Here is a 20,908-nt window from a genome sequence, read left to right as displayed (position 1 = left end):
AATGTATCTACGAAAAAACGTCATCATTGTGACTTGATAAAGTTTCGTAAGTCGTAATCACGATTTTTTAAATCTCATTATCACGACTTATCTCGTTATCATGAGTAATATAGAATATTTTTGATGCGAGTTATTTGATTGCAGTAGATTTTCGTAACATCTATTTCTTTTTGTACGACATTCGTATCAAAGTCTCCGTATGCCTAACAGAAGTCAAATTAAATGGACATCTCATTATACCGGTACGTGTATGACCTTCTATGGGTGGGGTTTTCGTAAAAAATATGATTAATAAAAGAAAGGGGGGAAAATCCGTAATTGATATTTGCGTGTCATAAAAGGGTCATACTTCGTGTCACTATATTTTGCGCACTCCTTCACTTTTGATGACATTCCTAATTTAACCAAAGTAATGGTTAAACCTAGAACTGGTTTTTCGATCATGTTACAAATCTATTATGTTCTAGTCTATACGTTTGTCTGGCGGTTCCATGAATATATTTAGGAGCAATCCAGAATGGACATACTGGCCTCCGATTGATCGCATAATTTTTTGGACTGAATGAGGTTCATACATATACGTACTAACGATGTACACCATGTAGAGTGACTGGATATCGAGACGGGCGCTGTGGCGTCTGCCTTGATAACGAGACAGGCGCTGTGACGTCAGCCTGGCTGATGCTTTTCTCTAAAATGACTTCATACCCAATTTGGGACTACCGGTATTCCTTTGTGTAGTCATAACTTTTTTAAAGTGTTTTTCTTCATTTTGACACAAACATTGTGCTTGAAGGTCTAATAGAAAGAAAAATTATTGTCAATGATTGAAATTAATGCATGGTTGATAACTTGATAAGGTTCATTTCCAATATTTTTAATATCCATTTCTCTAATATAGAGGTACATGAACATCAGATTGAGAAGTTGTATTGGTGAATGTTTGAAATGTGAGTACCATTCAGCTCTTGTACCGGTAACCAGACTATCTATTGTTTTCGTCACACAAAATTCACGAGCCGTCTTGCATGTAGATATTTTCATCTGTTAACTAAGCACGTGTCGTTGAGGTCGGTTCCTGTCTGTTTACATGCTTCGACATCAAATGGTGCGTGAGTGTAAAGCTGCCAACTGCCATGAAATGCTCAGAGCAGTGAGCTTTTTGGGTAAGACATTTACAAGCTGCATGGTGATTACTACTGTTCGAACAACGGCATTATGATTATAGGGGCGGATCAAAAACATCGCCGAAGTGAAGGTAGTGACCGAAAATAGTACCGGATATTTGTCTGCCCAAAAATAACATTTTTGGCATTCTTATCAATGGTTATGCAAGTTGAAATTCCCCATCCTTATTCCGCCATTGTTCTATATTCAATACATGTTTATCTTTAAGCTAAGCATTTTAAATAGAGAAAGGTGCTACTTTTTTACGCGCATAGTTATTACCCCAAGGTTGATTCTAGGCACAATCAAAATGCAGCAATCATAAAATTCGACAAAGCTCGCGTTGCTGGGTAGTATTAAAGGTAAATAAATAATCACCATGGTAACGATGTATTCCATATTTTCAGAGACCTAAGGATAAGACACTTTAGGATGGGTGATTGTCATTTAAAACTGTTTGATCGCTCTGTCGATCTACGTCAAAGTTTTCCGGTGTTTGAAATCCTCCGTGCGTCATATACAAACAAAAATGACAATCTCCTGTACATTTAACATGAGAGGTTTTAAATAAGTGTTTACACGAGTTTATTTTTATTTAATAATACTGTACTAAAGAATAAAAAAACTAGTCTCCTGTCCCATTTTTAAGGGAAATCTAGACACCATCCATCTCTTTTTCATGTGTACAACATTTCATATCGTTTTCTTTTGCATGATATTCACATGGCCTAGAAAACCCCATGCAGCATAAAATCGTTAAACACGGCGCCTTTGGCGAAGGTTGAACATGGTATCTTTGGTCAAGCGTGATAACTCTGTAAAACGTGTCTGTTTCGTCTTCTTAATTTTTTTCGTCAGTGAAGACACTACAATGATATACTAGTATCAAGAAGACTGATTAAAACTTGATCTACAAATCGTATTTACAGTACATCACGTGTATCGCTATCAATGTAAATAGATAGATAAATGTAGATATTTCTCAATTCCAAAACATGTCCAGATAAAAACAAAATAACCTCTGTTCTCTCTTCGCTTGTAAAATAAGTCGGTCGTCTTTTCTTTCCAGTTTCATGATCGCTTCAGTCCGATTATATAATTCTGGTTTTAACTGCGCGTGATGCGATACATATTACACAATGCAAACGGAGGTTTGTGACGTAAATAAGCACGGGGTTGCTATATCGTATTTTTCCGTAGCATTACAGATTCTGTAATTCAAAAGTGATCAATATGAATATGTACGAAAATTGTTAGTTTCTGCAGCTAAAAGACGTCAGTGGATTTGTAAGAGTCATTTACGATTTTCACGACAAAACATTTAGTAATCTTTCCTTTGAATCTGTTATTGTATGTGTCATTCCAATAAAGATTTATGTGTACCGTAGATACCAAGAAAGCTTAAAATAACAAGTAATTCACCTACTTCTGTAAAGAAATTAGAAATGAAAAAAAAAAATCACGGTCCAGGTATACCGTACCTCACTGAAAGAGGATATTTCATTTGGCGGGGTTAGGCCTATAAAATTGTTTTGTTATAACGAGAGCACACCGAATCTTTTTTGTTATTGATTTCGCAAGACACGGCGAAACGCGACACGAAAAAGAATTTGCATAAAAGAAACTGATAGTAACGTGCTTAAATTACGCCTTATCGATACCAACGCCGTTGGATAAATACGATTTTGTAGATCGTTAGTAATAAACGCCTGAAGATACGACTGAGCATTTCTCGGCTTTATGGCTGGGTGAAATATTTTCCGTAAATATGGCCTTTGCTATCTGCCGATTGTTTCGTCGGCGTGGTCTCTGTTAACGAACAAAAATAGAAAGAAAACTCAGAAATCGGGGGGTTTGTGGAAAAGACATTATAAGAGGAAAACAAAGCCCTTTTCAAATACGTTAATCCGATTTTTCGGATAAAGAATCGTTGATAAATTACGCGTGATTGTGAAGCGCCGTGTCTTTGTAAGGTTTCCCTCATTTTCCGTGAAACTGTAAAAACCAATCGACGCAGAACGGATATGGCAAAGATTGTTCTATCCGATGATATTTATTTTATATATGACGGCAGTTTAGATTAGGCTTAGATGTTATTGTACGCGCAGGTCTAGAGTTAGCATATGTTGTGGCTTTGGTGTTTAATAGTTCATTCGCCCTGCGACAACGCATCGGAAATTTATTAAATGTATGTTAGTTTGCTTTTTTGTCGAGAGACGAAATCTACTACAGAGAAAGAGAGGTCCCTGAACAGTGTTGTTTAGGAGTTACACGATTTAACGATTTTTAAATACTCGGAAACAAAGAGTCTTTCGTTCCCTTACTTCCGTGACGCGGGTCGTTTGCAGTGCTGTAAATGATCCTTCATATCAAATGTGACTTTACACATGAAAGGAAATTTTTGTAAATTTAACAAGCGGAGATATTTTCAATTGGAATTCTTACGAGTCTAAAGTGCCAGGAAAAAATAGAACACGGATACAGCTGATTACTGTGAAATCTAACATTGTTGTTGAGTGACAGTCGTGTAAATTTCATTAAGCGGAAATATACACATTATTTTGTGTGCGTAGCCGCTACATTTTCTGCTGGATTGTAATAGGGCTGTCGTTTATTATTTTACCTAGAAAGCTTACGTGCTTGTTCAATTTTATCTGAGTAGATCTAAGATCATGTGACCGCGTATAATTACCAGTGACGGCGTTTCTTTAACATCGATATCTTTATACACCAAACATTCAGTTACGGAAACAGCCCCAACTCTTATCAATCGCTGGAGTGCGAGAATATATTGTGTGTGCCTTTATAATCATAGATTTTTAGCACATATTAATGTTGTTACGATCAGCTACGGAATTGGACGATTTTTTCTCTCTCTCGTTTCTTGATGGATTAGTAACTTTAATGTGAGATTCATCTGGTCCGATTAAATCGTTGCCGATCATTATGAAATCGTACTAAAGCACACGAGGACGTGTTCTTCGGGGGATTTAGAAACGATATCCGGGGTTATTTGTTGAAAGCGTCGCGGCACGGCGGTCGGCTCAATACTGACTTAATTTTAAAGTGCGTGTCGAGCGACGCGGTATTGGGTTATTTGTCTCTAAACCATGGGTCGAAAACCATCTACGGAAAAGAAGAAAAGGGGACCAAAGAGACCGAAAAGGGGTTCCAAACCTCTGAAAAATGACGAGTGTACCCAGTCCTTGCGAGAATTACCGGCCAAGAAAAAATCACGAGAATTGGGGAACATTTCCGCAATTGCAAAAATTGACATGCAGGCTGTTACAGCTGAGGATGTTGTCACTCCAAAAACCCAAGATGGTGAGGTCATCCTGGACGTGGAATGTGGCCCTAACAAGGCAATATTATTTCTATCAAAACTTTGTCAAGGAAGCAAAGGACCTTGTATATCGTTTCAAGGAGCATGGCTAACTCCAAATGAATTCCAGTTTGTGAGTGGACGGGAAACGGCCAAAGATTGGAAAAGATCTATTCGACACAATGGCAAAAGCATCAAGTTATTAATGGCTAAAGATATCTTGACCATTACGCCAGACAACACAAAGAACGGAGAATCGGTAAGATTTCAAGTCATGTTTATCAGTTGACGAAAAGGCTTGTCAACGGAAATTCTTTGATTGAAATGTTTACATAATGTATTAAAAGAATTTAGTTTTACTGTAGTCTTTGTATAATGACACTCCGTGTGGAGTACAGGAAATCGTAGCTTGTTGTTGTGTATAAGCGAGGATAGTAATATTTCTTCCTCTCTGATATTCACATTATATTAGTGCTTTGTCTGACGAATTGGCGAAGCAGAAATAAATGTGTACGTGTTAAAAGCGGCCGCCCGTTTTCTTGCAATATGTCATGTGTAAACGAAATTTGATAAAAACATGTGTCGTGGCGCGCATAAGAGCCACGCTTTTTATTTACAGTATTTATCAAAGGCATTTTCAAAACAGGATGCGAGAACTTTATTCAAATAGATAAATAGTGCGGCATTATCTGTGTGAAATTTATTACCCCCATTTTCATTGTGTAAATTTTCAACGGCGCGTACGGCTAATCTCGAGGCCGCTGGCCAGCAGGGGTTATTGCGTGGGGCTCGCATGTCGCACTTTAATTACTGTAATAAGTACACAAAACTGCCAAAAACTTCTTTTTATAGCTGCCGTTTTATTGTTATGTAAACTGCGCAAGCTCAAAACTTGAATCGTCCTAACATTTTCTTGAGCGCCTCGATCGCCTTTGTATAGCTTAAAGCTTTTTGCAACATTGTAGAAAAATAAGATTTCGTCAGTCAGGCGGGTCTCCGATTTTTTCGTTTATCGATCAAGATTTTCAAAAAGGCGTAACGGGGCGACAATTTTGGCGGAGAAGCGATTTAATGCAAGTTCGTCACGCTATTAGTTTTCGCCAATAAAAGAAGTTTAGTTTATTTAAGAAAGCCGATCCTTTTTCATTCTAAATATTATTTATCGATTGTGTGTTAAGGCCCGATCGAGATAAAGTACGTGTTTGCATTATTCTAGACGCACGTGCGAGTCGTTTAGGACAAGCCTTGTAGCCGTATAATTTCTGTGGCGATATTTATTTATAGTCGAGATTTTTTTCTCTCTCTCTCGCTTTCCCATTCGTGTGAAATTTCGCAGCTTGTAGCTCTCAATTTATATCACAATGCAAATTACACGACAGATGGACGGAGAGTTTATTTAATTTTTTCCAATAGCGATTTCGCTGTGTACGTACTTATTTCCAATCGATCTTCAGATCGAATTGTGCGGCGAGACATGCACGATCGTACTAAGAAAGAAAAACGCCGACTAATGCGCGACGATCGCAACAAGAATAAAATCGATATTTCTCGGTTTACTTATTTACGCAATTCAAATTGTTATATAAAATGCCAATTAATATTATTACGTAACTAACTGAATTACGCGATAATTTGTAAGAAGAAAGCGGCGAAATTGCAACATGGCGCAATTAGACCACGAGGTCATCGACGACATGTATGTTCCTATGATATTTCTCCGTCACACATCGAGGAGAGATTGATAACGTTACGCCGTTGGGCTCTCTTCATCGCTAAGGTATTTCATGTAAAATTCTTTTCTCGCCGATATACGTCAATCGAACGACGTCTATTATAACACGAAAATCTATGGCGGATAATTTCTATTAATTAAACATGGGGATACGCTGCACGCGGTTTGAAAAACTATGCGCTTCGATGCTATTCGATACTTAATGAATGTGTGAGCCGAGCGATTATGACACGAGAAAGATCTAGATTTACCGCTATCAATAACAATCTGTGTACTTTTTTAATATCTCCTCAGGCAGAACTAATCATTTAGAAAGGCGAATTTGAAATATCAGTGACGATATATTATACAACACTGACATACAGACATACTCACAAAACAAAATTTTGCATTCATTCGTATAAAGGAGAAAATCACCATAACTTAACATACTGCGCGGGAAAAATATACACTTTCTCTCGACATTTGCAAATAATTGCAAATCGTGACGAACGCTTATCCTCTTATAAAGTTGCCCTGACGGAAAAGCGATATCACCAGTAAAGCACGCGCGAAGCTCTTTTTCCAGACTTTCAAATGACGCAGATTATAATCAGTGAAAATAAAAACTCGGGGGTTTTCATAATTGCTATCACAGTACATGTGTCTCATCATCCGCATTTAATGAAATCTTGCGCCAACGATTTTCAATATATATTCGATTTGTTTGAAGCAATTAAACGGTGTCTTTTCAACCGATTTATAATACTATGGCAACTGAATGTATCGTATCAAATCTCTGAGAAAATAGGAACACGTTTAGAAATCACGAACATGCTATTTAAATAAAAGTTTAAGAAGATGAAATCGTGAAATGTTTTTGTTCGAAAAGCATAGCCCAGTATCAGTTGATGTGGATATAAATGAAGGTCTAATTATTGGAATTTTTAATGAAGAAACAAAACTTGGTCTTTCCCTTTTTTTTGGAAAGAAAGAAACTGCACGATACAGTCTGTAATTACAACATCGAACAATTGCTTGTTTATCTTCTTAATCACACCCGGAACGATTTATTCCGTTTTCCGCCCAGCATTAGTTGACATCGAATGCCTGCCGGAAAGACGACAAGATGTATTACGGAAATAGATATGAACGCGGAAGATGCGATTTACGGATACAAAACTCGCACTTCAAACAGAGTTTGATGTGAATTTGCTAACCCTTCCCCATAAATTTATTATTAGCCATGGTTAATATTTGCATATAATTGGAAACATGTATATATCGAATCGTAGTTATGATTTTATCCCACCACCACCGCGTAAAATTTTCCGAGTTTTTAAATCTCGCTTACTGTAACCGAATTGGACAGAAAACGCCACGGGGACGCTAGTTTCATATTGACGGAGAAAGCGAATCGGTTTTTACAAGACCTTTCTGAGCATTTTCGATAATCGAATCCATTTAGAACGGAAACACAATTATGGAGCGAGAATTTAATCTTTTATTTATCCACGGTCCGTCCCATGTTTCAGCGTCATATCAGAAAATGCACGCGAAGTTTGAGATTACTCATTAAGCTCAACACGCACCTCTTGTATGTATATACGACTTTCTTGGGCCACTGCAAGCAGCTGTCGTTTTCTATTAAATTATTAATGCGGCGGGTTTTTTTGTGCACGAAATCATCGCGTTTCATAAAAACGACCTTATGATATCACTCGTATGCTAATTTGCTTACAGTTTACAAAAAGCGGAAAAATGGAAAAACAAGTTTTCACTTGACGAAAAGAAGATTTTCATAATTCCTTATTAAATTGACGAAATCTGTGATTAAGGCATCGATTATCTTTACATGTTTGGCTTGTGGCCAGTGAAAAAAAAAAGTCAACGTTAATTTCACAACCGGAAAAGATGGTTCTCGTTTGAATTGGAATTTGTCATGAAAATATAAAAACTTTATACTTTATTCTATTCCGGTTACAAGCACGGAATTTTCGCCTATTTTAATTTGACTGTAACAACACCAAATTGAATGTGACACGTCACGCTTTTTCACGCGATGCTTAGAAACCAACAACGACTTCCTGTGGTATGTCGATTTCACAAAGAAAAGCTTTAAACGAGAAAACGGTGTTATGTTAGCTTTCGTGGTAATGATATGTATACAATCGTGTTTGTTTGATTTTTGTAATGCCGGCGTTCATAGCAAAAAATCTGGTTTAATTTATTGATTTGAGACAGGAACAAGACAACACCCATACCAATTCTGCTTAGCTAGTCACGGAGAGCGGAAACATGCAAAACTATGATGTTATAGTATAAAATTTTATTGATGAAATATTTTATCAAAACCTTTATCCAATACTGTAACACGCGAAGTTGATATACGGAAGATTAATGCTATCTTTTAATTAATGGTGACGTACACAAGAACATTTTGTCGAAGTCAATTACTTCCCCAATTCCAAGCGTCTCGAGTTTTCAAATCTATGAATTCTCCACCTTCCGTATCGTGTAATTTTCTACCGCACTCGTAAAGCCAATGCGTATTATTTCACCACGGCTTGCTCGTAATTGATGATATTTATAAAATTATTGCACGGAACAGGCCTACGTGCATTGGGAAATGTAAGTGCCTAATAAATAAATATTTGCAACTACGAAAGACGGCGGCGGAATATCGCCGTTTTTGCTGCTTGTCCAAGAATGCTGGAATTGATTCCACAATCGAATCGCGGCAGCTTCGTTTTCCTTTTGTTTCCACCTTAGAATTCTCCGATCACGCCGCACTATCGAATAGTCCGTAATTATTTGAAGATACGAACCATCGCGTGACGCACTTTACTCCACAAATCAGACACGATTTCTCACTTGCACACAGTAAAAAATATTTTGTTTACGGAATTTCTATCGTCTGACGGGGGAGAGACGAAAGTCGTGACATATACAGTTTTATGATAACGCTATACCGAGGAAAATAAAGTTATGTGAGCAAAAAGAATCAGTTAAAAGCGATATATTTCTCGGATCGACACGTTTCGGTTATTATAAAAGCAAACTGAAAATGAAAAAAAAAATATATCAATTTATCTACATCAATGAAACGCCCCAGTGATCCTTGAATTGCATATGGTTCCGCTTCCGCTAAAGCGGGAATGTTTAAATATGCCTGGTGACACACTTCTTTTGGATCGTTATCTCTTTTTCGAGATAGGAAATGAACTTCAAATGATATTATTATATATGATATAATAAGATAGGAGGAGACGGGTTGAAATAGATTTTCAAAGTCATACAACAAAGTCAGTATCGGTTGATATCCTAAAAAATCGGGTATCAACTCTAAACTTTGATTACAGATATAGTAACATTGATAATGCATTTTAAGGTTATGCCGAATTGGTTTCCGATCAATATTTCTTATCAAGTTCATATATCAAAAGGGCAAGATTAGTACAGCAATAATTTACTCTCTCTCTCTCGATCGATCGATCTATATTATTGATCCTCTTGATCCGTATTTTTTGGATATCATCGTAGGAATATAAAGCGTGTGTTTTATGAAAAGATATAAGTTATATCTTTATGCAAATTAAGAAATTTAACTCAGTCGGATTTAAAAGTAATCAAGCTAATTTCCTACTCAGTTATGTACATATGTATTCTCTGATTTGGATAGGGAACGCCCCATTTCGAAATATGTATGCGTAATGTTGCACGTGGAATTTCGAAAGGAAACATGCGACGTGAAAGCATGTACGACCAGGGCCTACAGGCTGTTGACTGGACACATTTAGTAATAGTCAGACGAAAACGGGTAGAGAGAACCACTTTGAGCAATAGAAGGGGAGTTAAATGTTATGTTTAACATGAAATCACCATCCAGCACGACTATATTCCGTAACTCCTATGTTGTTTCTAGTAATATTTTTCTCGCACGCTTGCGCATAACCATCGTATACGTAACTACTTCATAATGCAGCAGAAAATCATTGATTCTCCATACATTGAGTAGACCAGTACTTCTTTAATACCGTACCGTATATAATTTGTCGAAATTGGTCTGGTTTTAACATAAAATAAAATTCAAATTCAATACGGTACGTATACTTTTTGTTGTTGAGAAAATGGGTCGCTTCACTTATTTCGTTATTTTTGGTGGGACAATTTTTTCTCTCGTAGACAATGTCGGGAGGAGTTGAACTAAAACCTTTTTTCACAGATGCCTCCTAATTGATCCCCGACACGCACGATAGGTCTTATCGGAGTGATTGATAACGTAATATTCCCCAATAATCCAGATAGATTGGCTTCCATTTCTTTTGTATTGACCGCGTTTCAAAAACGGAACCCGATTAGATATCGGTGACACGCCATGAAGGAATTACACGTTGATAAAAATGTCCGCATGTCTGCAATATACTGAAATAGCACGACGAGAGACAAAAGATTTGGGTTTTTAAAATTTTATTATCAATTATTCATTATTTTTGACGCAATAACTGTCCGCAAAGAAAAATAGATAAAATCGTTTGAAAAATACCCTTTGACGAAAAAGCTTATACTGTTCACGGTAAACTGTTTAATTATAGATGGAGAATCGTGGCCTTTATGATGTAACGTACAACATATGTTTATACACGTAAATTATCATTTAATTTTCTCCACCTTTCTGTCGCTCTATGTTTCAGTATCGCTGAATGAAAATCTGTTTACAGACTAGTTTGTAATATATACTGGGCGATCGATCGCACCTTTCGTGGAAGCTACGTCGATTTTCATTGTTAGGACAGCGGTATTTTCTGGTCTTCAATCGAAATATTTATCGCATGGAAGACATTTAAGGGCTTTAACACAATAAGTAAAACTATTTTTAATGGCAAATGAATTACGATGTCGTTTAATGAAAAGGCTGAAATCATTAGACTAAAGGAAGTGATGTACTTTTTGCTCCGAAAAGAGCATTGCGTGTTTGTCCTCTACTGACATTTTTCCGTCTAGTTTCGCCGCGAGTGAAAATATCTGAAAGCTTGTATATTTTGTTTAAACACATCGTAAGCTTACAAATTGCTGTCGGAGACGAGAAACCGAACTAGGCAAGCGAGGTCTATTCAGGAATGAGTCGAGCGAAAAACGCTTACGGAATTAATAGGTTTCTCCCGAAAATTCTGTAAATTGCTGGGTGCACCACAACGTCTGAACGACTGTTTACTTTCATTATTTTGTACTTTTGAACAAAAACTACTGTGTTACGAGCTTACAAAAGAAACAAAAAGAGAACGGAAAGCGAGCGAGGACAAATTATAGTATCGTGGTATAAGTATACTACACGCCAACGCGACTCTATCCCTGGCGCGCAAAATGTGTCGCGCGCTTTTACACTTCAGAGCGGCGTCAATATTGATTTGAAAGAAAATGATAGATTTAAATTGCGCTTTCGAGTCTCCTTTACCTGTTTAAATACTCCGCTAGGGATGAAATTAATATACGATAATTTATCACACACAAATGCATAACGTGACGATCCGTTTTATTATTCTTCTAAATTTCTAGCCGACGAAAATGATTACTTGGTAAAAATAAGAGCGCGAGAACTGTTAATGTAAGCTTGTGGGATAAATGATAGGAATGGAACCCAGTCGTAAACACCTTCAAGATAGAGTTGTCATAAATATTTTAAAATCGACACGAATCGTATTTAATTTACCCTTCGATCGAACCATTGTTCGAAGCGATCGTTAATCATGAAAAGAGAGATGACTTTTTCGTGAATTTGCCTCAGCAAAACTGTACACATTCGATAAAAACCCCAATTGACTTAGAGGATATGAAATGACGCACGGCACGTACTGAGACGACGAGATAATAATCAATTCGAACAGCGAGACCACAAGATTATCGGAGACTAGAGCGACATAAAAATAAATAGCATCGAAAAGTGAAGAAGAAAAATTGATAACCGATTATACAAACTTTAAAAGCACACCATCATTGGTACAAAGTAGTAAAAAGATATTTGATTGTAAAGTTGATATTTCTTTGTGATAAAGAGGGAGAAGAAAAAAAATAAAATAAACACGTGTGCAGTTTATGTTTCGTCGACCGAAGAAAAACACCGGATGTGAAATAAAACGAGATTTTTACCGGTTTCACATCTGTCGTCGATAGTCGTGGTTCAAGTTTTATGCTAATAGTTTTGGCAGACGCGCGGGCTTGCATTTCAATATTAAATTATCTATACGTCGCAGCTCATGCATTAAGATATATACACGTCAGTTTTTAGATAAGCCTTGTTTAGATGAAAAAAAGTCAAATCCTTTCATATTAACCCAAGAATTTTGGACTGCTCCGCTATTTTACATATTGAAATAAAGTCGGAGTAATTGTAGCCCTGGAACATAAATAGGCAACCTTTCCGTAAATACATACTTTTATGGATTTGATCATTTCGTTACCTCATCTGTCATTGCGGAAATGTCAAAATTGGATGCCATGGCAACTAAGGATATTGGAAAATGCCTTGACGTACATTGTTAATTTTTAATTATCATATTACCCAAGTAGATGGTGCTGTAATTTTGTTCATCTCCCATTTCAGTGGTATTATTTAATAATTCAGGTTAGGGAACTGCCAAGAAGAGTAGAAAAAATAAATTAATTGGTCTTTATCTCTTTTTGTCTTGCAACAGATACCAAAGAAAAAATCAAAATCGACATTGGACAAGAAAAAAAGTAGCCAGGAAAATGTTGGAAATGACGAAGTGAAAAGCGATAACGTACCAACATGCCCTGAAGCTGAAAATAAGGAAAATGTACAAGTAGAAAATAACAACAGCAAGGACTCCGACGATGTTAAAAACGAGAACCCCAAATCGACGGCGGACGGCGACAATAGAATAGAGGAAAGCTGGGAAGGCGGAAGTGATACGACGGAGCCTGTCGATTATGATTTCGACAAAAGCGGGTTTGACGAAGAAACATCGAACGTAATCTCTGAATGCGACGCTATTAAAGCTGTAGCCAAATTAAAAACAGAAGACGACGACCGAACGAAATCAAACTCCGTCGTCTTAGATGAAGTCGCTCAGAAAATAACCCCATCAAACCCCGATAAAATTCTACAGAAAGAAGGGAATGACTTGGAGCGGAAAGCGGAAAGTTTTGATTGTAACCACATTTCAGCAAAAATCAATGGTGGAAAAAATGAGAGCAAAAGCGAAACGTGTTCAAGTGATAACGAAGCAAAAGATAATGATGTATCCGATGAAATCAAATGCTCGTCGAAGGAAGAGACGAAAGAAATCTCGGCCGTTCCTGTCCTCAAGATAAAGAAACGGAGGATTGCTAAAAAGAATAAAACGAAAGGTCCGGACATAAAACCTCCCAAAAAAGCTGTTTCTGAGAAAATTAAAAAGAGAAAGCGTAAACTGTCAGTATCGACCACCAAAGCTGCTAAATATACTGAAGGCGAGAAACTTGCGTCAGAAGATAGCGACAGGGGAAAAAGCGGCGGGAAACCAGCAGACGACAACTTCGAACTTGGCGACAAAAACGACAACAGTGTTACAGCAAATGACAGAAATAGGTAAACAATTATATTATCCGCCATAGATAGCCACAGTGCCATTGTGTAGGACGAAAGACGTCATATTGAGACTCCGACTTTTAAACTTCTCAAATTGCTCTAATCATATTTAGAGATATTAGCACAAAGTTCAAAGGGGCATAAAGAAATGCTTAACTTAACTTGGATATACACAACTAGCAGGTCTAATGGTAGAAAAAAAAAGCTTAAATTAATTGATTTGACAGTTTACGGAAAAGAGGGAAAATACATTCTCGAAAACGGTTGGCGACGAAAAAATTTTTGGCCTCGTAGAATTTAATTTCCTCGAATGTCCGTTCAGATTGGATTACAAAGATTACCGAAACGTACATTTCTGAAATGGGTTTGACATATATCACGTCCATAATGATAAAAAGATGGTGAATGCTTGAGTCGACAGGCATGCACACGCGTTTTATCGCCGACGTGTTTACTCTATTTTAGTACATTCAAGTGCGATAGGCGATACTTTTTCCTCATATGACAATTTTTATAACAGAATGCAGATACCATTTAATACATGCATGATTTCGACTTTCAAAATAGTTCGAAGCTTATATTTCCTTATTGCCAAATATAGGGACGTGTGTGTGCTTAATAATGTAAATAAGATGATTTAAAAGCGACGTAAAATGACTCGACTAAGCATTGTTCCTAACCTAATTTTATTGTATCATTTTACTACTTGCATGCGTGGATACTATCTGCGTTTTAAACCAGTTTTATTACTCGCATAAATAACAAAATTTGTTTAATATATACACCTTGAAGTATAAAATTATTGATGGTTTCGTTGTAGCTGTCCTCGAGAGTCCAGACTTGGAAGCATCATTAATCAACTAAGAGAAAGTAGAGAAAAACGAAAACCAGGCCGAAGTGGCGATGATGTTTTCAAAGGTGAAAACGACGAATCGGAAAAAGGTATAAAGCAGAACGTTTGTTTTAATCACGTTTTATTTGGAATTTAATATTTAAATGAGGTATTTATTAGGGCTTGTCAAATGTGACAGAGCAATGATTAATAGATAATATCGTTGACAATGTGGGACGTTCCGTCACACGTGTGCACTAACGATATTAGAAACCACCACGTGTTTTCATTGTTGCGTGCTTGTGATATCGGGGCCGCGCACTTCGTGGTGTTCCTGTTATATCATGTTTCATTTTCCCCCTGAACATTTGCGGAAGAAAAAGTGCTAATAGAGAAAAACAACCAACTAATGTCGTTTATTTGATTTTAAAATGTTTTTGTGGAATTTTTTTTTCTCGTTAGTATTAAATGAAACCATTTTCCCCCCAATTTTTTTTCTCTCAATCTTTTGAGTTTTGGGGTACATAAAGAGAAGACGATCACCTGCGCGTTTTGCAGTAGTGCACGGAACAGTATTGTTCGCTCGGCCGAGATTGTAAAATTTCTTCTAACCATGCCTTTGTTGTTATATTGATTTATTGAGCTGATGGTTGCTTTGAGAGGTCGAAAGCACGGAAGAAATAAATCGAGCTTTAAAGACCAAACGACCTTGGTAAACCCCGATCACACGATAAATTGCCTAAACGATCGAATCATTTTGCCATGTTACGAAAGGTTTTTTTAGTACGATGGTTTTAGAAAAGTATTTTCAGACTTATCAGTCGCGATCTACAGTGGGGAGAAAAACTCACAGTATGTGTATTCTTTTCACGCTGTTTTATGAATAATGAAAGCCTTAATTGAAATATGCTAAATTGACATACTTTTGAGATGATTTATGTATGAATACGAATTTCTTATCATTTTATAGGAGAGATATCGGAATATGCCGATTCAAACATTCCAGTTTTATCAACTGAAACAAAGGACGGAGAAAATCGCGGGAAAAAGCATACCTCTAATCGTGAAAAATCTCCCCGTAAACATAGCCAAGTGAAGCGATCACCCTACTACATGAAAAAAGAAGCAAAGCAAAAGTATCTGGAGATATTTGAGAGAGATGTGGATGTTTGTAGTTCTCCAGAGAGTAATGAAAGCCCAGCAATATCTAGTTCAGATATAAAAAAGCATCCGGAATCCCGTGTCAAGACGGAATCAGAATCTATGTGCATTTCAAATCCGGACCATCCAGAGACATCGTCAGTTACACATACAGAGAAAATGGACGAAAACAGAAATCGGTATAAGCCATGTAAAACATTTAGTATCGATAGCATCATTTCAACAAGTCAAAGTTCAACACAAAAATCTTCCCCTGAATCAACGAAGAAAGCCATACCGACCATATCTATTCCTAATACCGTGTCATCTCATAGTAACATCTCCGATCACAGTCCCACAGATTATAATATTTTTAGCAGATCACCCAATTCCACGTCACCCAGCAGAACAAATTCACCATTATCACGAAAAGAACATATCCTACAGAGAACCGGAAGTCCCAGGAACGGGGTCCGGTCACCGCCACCTAACCCTACCGACCACTATAACGAATACATGAAAGCGCTAGCAGCAACGTATTCCATGTAAGTTAAGCAATCCCCTTGGTCAATTCAGTAATCTAGAACAAGTCTGATTTTAATTTCTCAGTAGGCGTCAAAGCTTGCACTGAAATACAATATGAAGTGCCCAGAAGTAAAAAAAAAAAAAAAAAAAAAAAAAAATTAATAAATGGGGAAATACTTGTTCAATGAGAATCTTAACTCTTGATAGTAGTCATAGTACACAAGTACTGTTTAAGTATTATTTTGTTCCTTTTTTCATTTCTAGATTACCAAGTCCAACGCTTTATGACCACTACTTCAGATCTCCAGAAATCCCGTTTCATCCCGGATATGTGCATCCGTACATGTTTCCTTCCTTTACAGACCATAAACATCATCTTCAATCATTCGCAGCGGCTGCACGTCCGCAGACGATCAAATCAAAGTCAGTGACGTCACCAAAAGTTGCTTCTCCGGCAGTATTAGATTTGACTCGGTTACCACATATGATGACATCATCCCATACTATTACCAGTACTACGCCGAGTTCAGAGTCGTCCAAAAGAGCGACAAAACGTCCATTAGTGTCGTCAGAGTCAGTCTTAGACTTGTCATTTAAACGTCCCAAGCTTCATAATAGTAACATATTTGACATTCCAAAGTGCAATATTGAAAGTCCTTTCAGTAACAGTGCGTATCGTCTGCATCAAGAGCTGTATGGAGCATGGCGAAACGAGCACTTGCCATCGCAAAATTCAAAACAAACACATACCAGCAATGGAAAGGCGTCAAAGCACGATGGATCATCGTGCCATTGCGCTGAAAACAGTTCCAAAGATATCCGCAATTGGTCAGTTGAAAAGGTTGGACAGTTTCTGAAAAGCCTGGAGGGTTGTTCACCCTATGTTAAGGTAATTGTCCTATCTCATAGCAGTAATCGCGGCACGAGGCGATATCGATATCTTCCAAACGCTTACCAATGTAACTTGATATTGATATATTTAAGTTATATGTGTTTTATAAGATAGCTTAACAAATGTTCCCAAACTTGCTGAATTCGTTTTACAGCAAGGAAATTTGAAGCTTTAACTGTTTCGGAAAAATTGCTCATCAAAATTTGAAATTGCATTGCAGATTTTCCAGGAGAACAAAATATCTGGAAAATACCTTCCGCTCTTGACCACGGATCAACTTGTGCTCCATCTGGGAATGAAGGACAAGCCTGCTAGAATCCTCTGCGAGGCCGTGACAAACAAGGTGCTAGAACTACGTAAATACTCCATTCCATGCGCATACTGCAAAACGAAGAAAAATCACCTGCAGTCTCAAGTTTGCTTTTAGAACATTATGTAGCAAGTTGGAAAGACAGAACATGGCAGACATATTCGTTTTCCTTGGACTTTTTAATGATCTCTGACAATCGTGACAATCACAACTAAAGTACATGTATGAAATGTTTACAATGAATATTTGTTAATTGAGTAGGAGTGTTCTGTACAGAAGGGTGACATTGTGTAGTGTAATGCGACGCCCTCATGATAGTTTAGACTTTAGTCAATGTTTTGTGTAGATGGTGCTGAAGAAACAATTTATCAAGTGGCAAAAGTGCTGATATTGTAATGAATAATTATCCATTTTTTGTTAATTCCGGATGGAAAAGATATGAAATTAGGATATCCAAGCTGTAAGTTCCAAGTACATGTATATTCCCTCACAAAGTATTCCCCTCTCCATCTTCTAAGTCAATGTTTCGGACTAGGCTCACCTATGAATGCGCAATGAAGTCGCCTTTGATACATCAGAAAGACAAAGATGAAAAGTCTGTGGCTGTATCGATCATAGTCTTAGTTTAATAAAGTTAAAGCGTACGGTGTTCATGATTATAATAGCAATATCGTCAGCTAAGTTTGTTCATCGATGACGCAGATACCCTCGTTATATATATGTATCGGCTGCAGATAATGTGTAGAGCACGCAATTCATTTACTGGGGGGGAAATTAAATCAAAAGTTTTATTATACAATTTTGTCTGCCTGACTTAAGAATAGGAGTTCGATATATTCCACTTTATATGTGTTCAGCGACGTTTTCGAAATCGGTTGATTTTGAAAGTAAATCGATATTCTTCAAATCGTTACTGCAAGAATTGTACAAATTGATACCATTTTAGAGTACTGGTCACAGAAATTGATTTTATATACAGCTGGTTGCTATGCAAGTATATATACATGTAAAGGGAGAACACCTACTTCAACTGAAATCCATTAGTCGGTAGTTATAAATGTGTGTGTTAGAGTGTATAAAGTGTGTGAAACAAAATTTATGAGTTCATTCTTGGAAATAAAAGACAAAATTCCAATTTTTGTTTGGAATAGTATCACTATGGCTAGATACATTGTATGTGTTGTCAAAAATATGTTGTAGTGGGTATCACAGTTGAAAGATGAACACTTTGGAACTTATCTTTGATCGTATTATTGTATAATTTATATTACATATATATATATGCAACAAAAATAACTGTTATCTGAACAATTTTGATGTTGACAAATAAAAATAGAGAATGAAGATTGCATTTTCTGTGCAGATACTTTCCGATCAGTTCGGAAAAGTGTAATTTTGAATACTGAGAATATGGTATACCCAGTACTAATTTGTACACGTGTTGAGCAGTGTGCACCTGTTGCCACAAAGGATATGTTCACCATTGGGTTGCATTACTGGATAACGAAACTAATTCTCGACATTTGCGAACTCCTAAATTTACTTCCTGAACAACTTGAGACTTTATCGGAAAAATGCATTCATTCCTGATCAGTTTGAGCGATCTGACTTGAGAAATAAAGTGTTGTTATAATAACACCATTGTGATGATGCATGGTAATTGCTAGACGGAAATATTTTTTCTCTCTCTACAGTTGCTAATATGTTGAGAGCAAGTGTCGTTTGATTTCCAAGGTGAAGAAATATGTGTGTAGACAGACTAGTTTTTCAAGCCAGTGTAGACAGCACATTGGCATTATCAGATCCGACAACTTGTCACATATATAATAACACCTTTGTGTCTACTTAATGATTAAGATATTCACATGTCGAGTTGAACAGAGTTTGTCTCTTTCATCTTCAGATGTGACCATTTTGGATGCAATATGTCAGTAACACTATATTTCTACTCGGCTATCGAAGGATTTTTTTTAAATCTGCGAACACATTGTCAATTTCGTATTGCTATCTGCCGGACATCCAGTTATTTTTATGCGACATCATAGAATAAGAAAACAACGTTCTTATATACACATTACATGTAGAATTAGATTTGCTGATATTTTTGGCCATTTCATAGGTTACTTAGTACTTGTACCTCTCCGTGCCAGATGATACACAAGACCGCGACATTCTCCCTCCAAACCACGCCTGTCTCTTGCTGTCATCTTGACTTTCCCAGCTTCTCCATCCAACACTCCTGTCTTCTACTGTTCTTCTCCAGGTTGTTCTCGGTCTCCCTCATGCCCTTTTCCCTTCTGGTGTCCACCCAAACGCCGTCTCTCAGCCGTCTCCTCACCTCATCGCTTATTGCATTCCATTTATAGGTTATTGATTGGATATCGGTAACTATGCCCGTCCGCAGCCTGTGAGTGGTAAAGCCGACTGGATATCGATAACTATGTCTGCCCGCAGTCTGTGTGCGGTAAAGCGGACTGGATATCGGTAACTATGTCTGTCCACAGTCTGTGTGCGGTACAGCGGACTGGGTATCGGTAACTATGCCCGTCCGCAGTCTGTGAGTGGTAAAGCCGACTGGATATCGGTAACTATATCTGTCCACAGTCTGTGTGCAGTAAAGCAGACTGGATATCGGTAACTATGCCCGCCCGCAGTCTGTGTGCAGTAAAGCAGACTGGATATCGGTAACTATGTCCGTCCGCAGTCTGTCGGTAACTATGTCCGCCCGCAGTCTGTGAGGTCCACAACAGGCGTACAAAGACCGAGGCGGGCATAGATCCAGTGGCGGATTTAGAGGGGGCGCAGCCGCCCCCCCCCCCCCCAAATTTTCAAATTTAAGGTAAATCGCTGTATCTTGCTTCGGAAAATGTACTAAACGATAAAAGAAGCAATAAATTCTTCCATTCCCGGAGAAATAAATGACAAAATCTTTTGATTTCTTGAATTTCTTTGTTGGGAGAACTTATTTTTTCCATAAAAACCCCTTAAAATGTGGGTCATTTTATTAATTTCACCTTATTAAAATGATAGAAAATAGTACAAATGACTAAATAGGAGAAATATTTCAAGTCCCATAAATTCTGTAAAATCCAGGAGCTTCCGGGGGCTTCGCCCCCTGGACCCCCACCAGGGCTTCGTCCTGGACCCACTGCCTCAGAAAGCGGTGCCCCCCGTAACCGTAATTCCTGGATCCGTCCCTGAGTTCCCGATATTCAGTCAATATTTTTTTATTGCATATTCTCTAATTCTAAATGTATTTCTAATTTCTACTGTTTCGATAGCAAACAAAATGGTTAGGTTGTGATGTGACGTCATTATTAAACCTTTAAAAAGTAGCATTCTATTTCAAATCACATAGACGGTGATCTTTCCTCAGTCAGAATAAAAGGCAACAATTGGAATTATTAAAAAAAAAATTCAA

General features: G+C 37.4%; 1 protein-coding gene across 1 annotated transcript; it reads left to right on the top strand.

The window, feature by feature from the left end:
* Nucleotides 1-2,682: 2,682 nt before the first annotated feature.
* On the top strand, nt 2,683-18,831 carry LOC125669543 (uncharacterized). Its single transcript, XM_048904118.2, has 6 exons — nt 2,683-4,748; nt 12,893-13,788; nt 14,609-14,730; nt 15,591-16,305; nt 16,550-17,174; nt 17,398-18,831. Exons 1-6 carry the CDS (start codon nt 4,278-4,280, stop codon nt 17,602-17,604), a joined length of 3,036 nt encoding a protein of 1,011 aa, XP_048760075.2. The 5' UTR covers nt 2,683-4,277; the 3' UTR covers nt 17,605-18,831.
* The last annotated feature ends 2,077 nt before the right edge of the window (nt 18,832-20,908 follow it).

Source organism: Ostrea edulis, chromosome 4 (genome assembly GCF_947568905.1).
Source record: "Ostrea edulis chromosome 4, xbOstEdul1.1, whole genome shotgun sequence".
NCBI lineage: Eukaryota > Metazoa > Mollusca > Bivalvia > Ostreida > Ostreidae > Ostrea > Ostrea edulis.
Note: the sequence above shows the minus strand (reverse complement) of the source record. Positions and strands in the feature narration are given on the sequence as shown.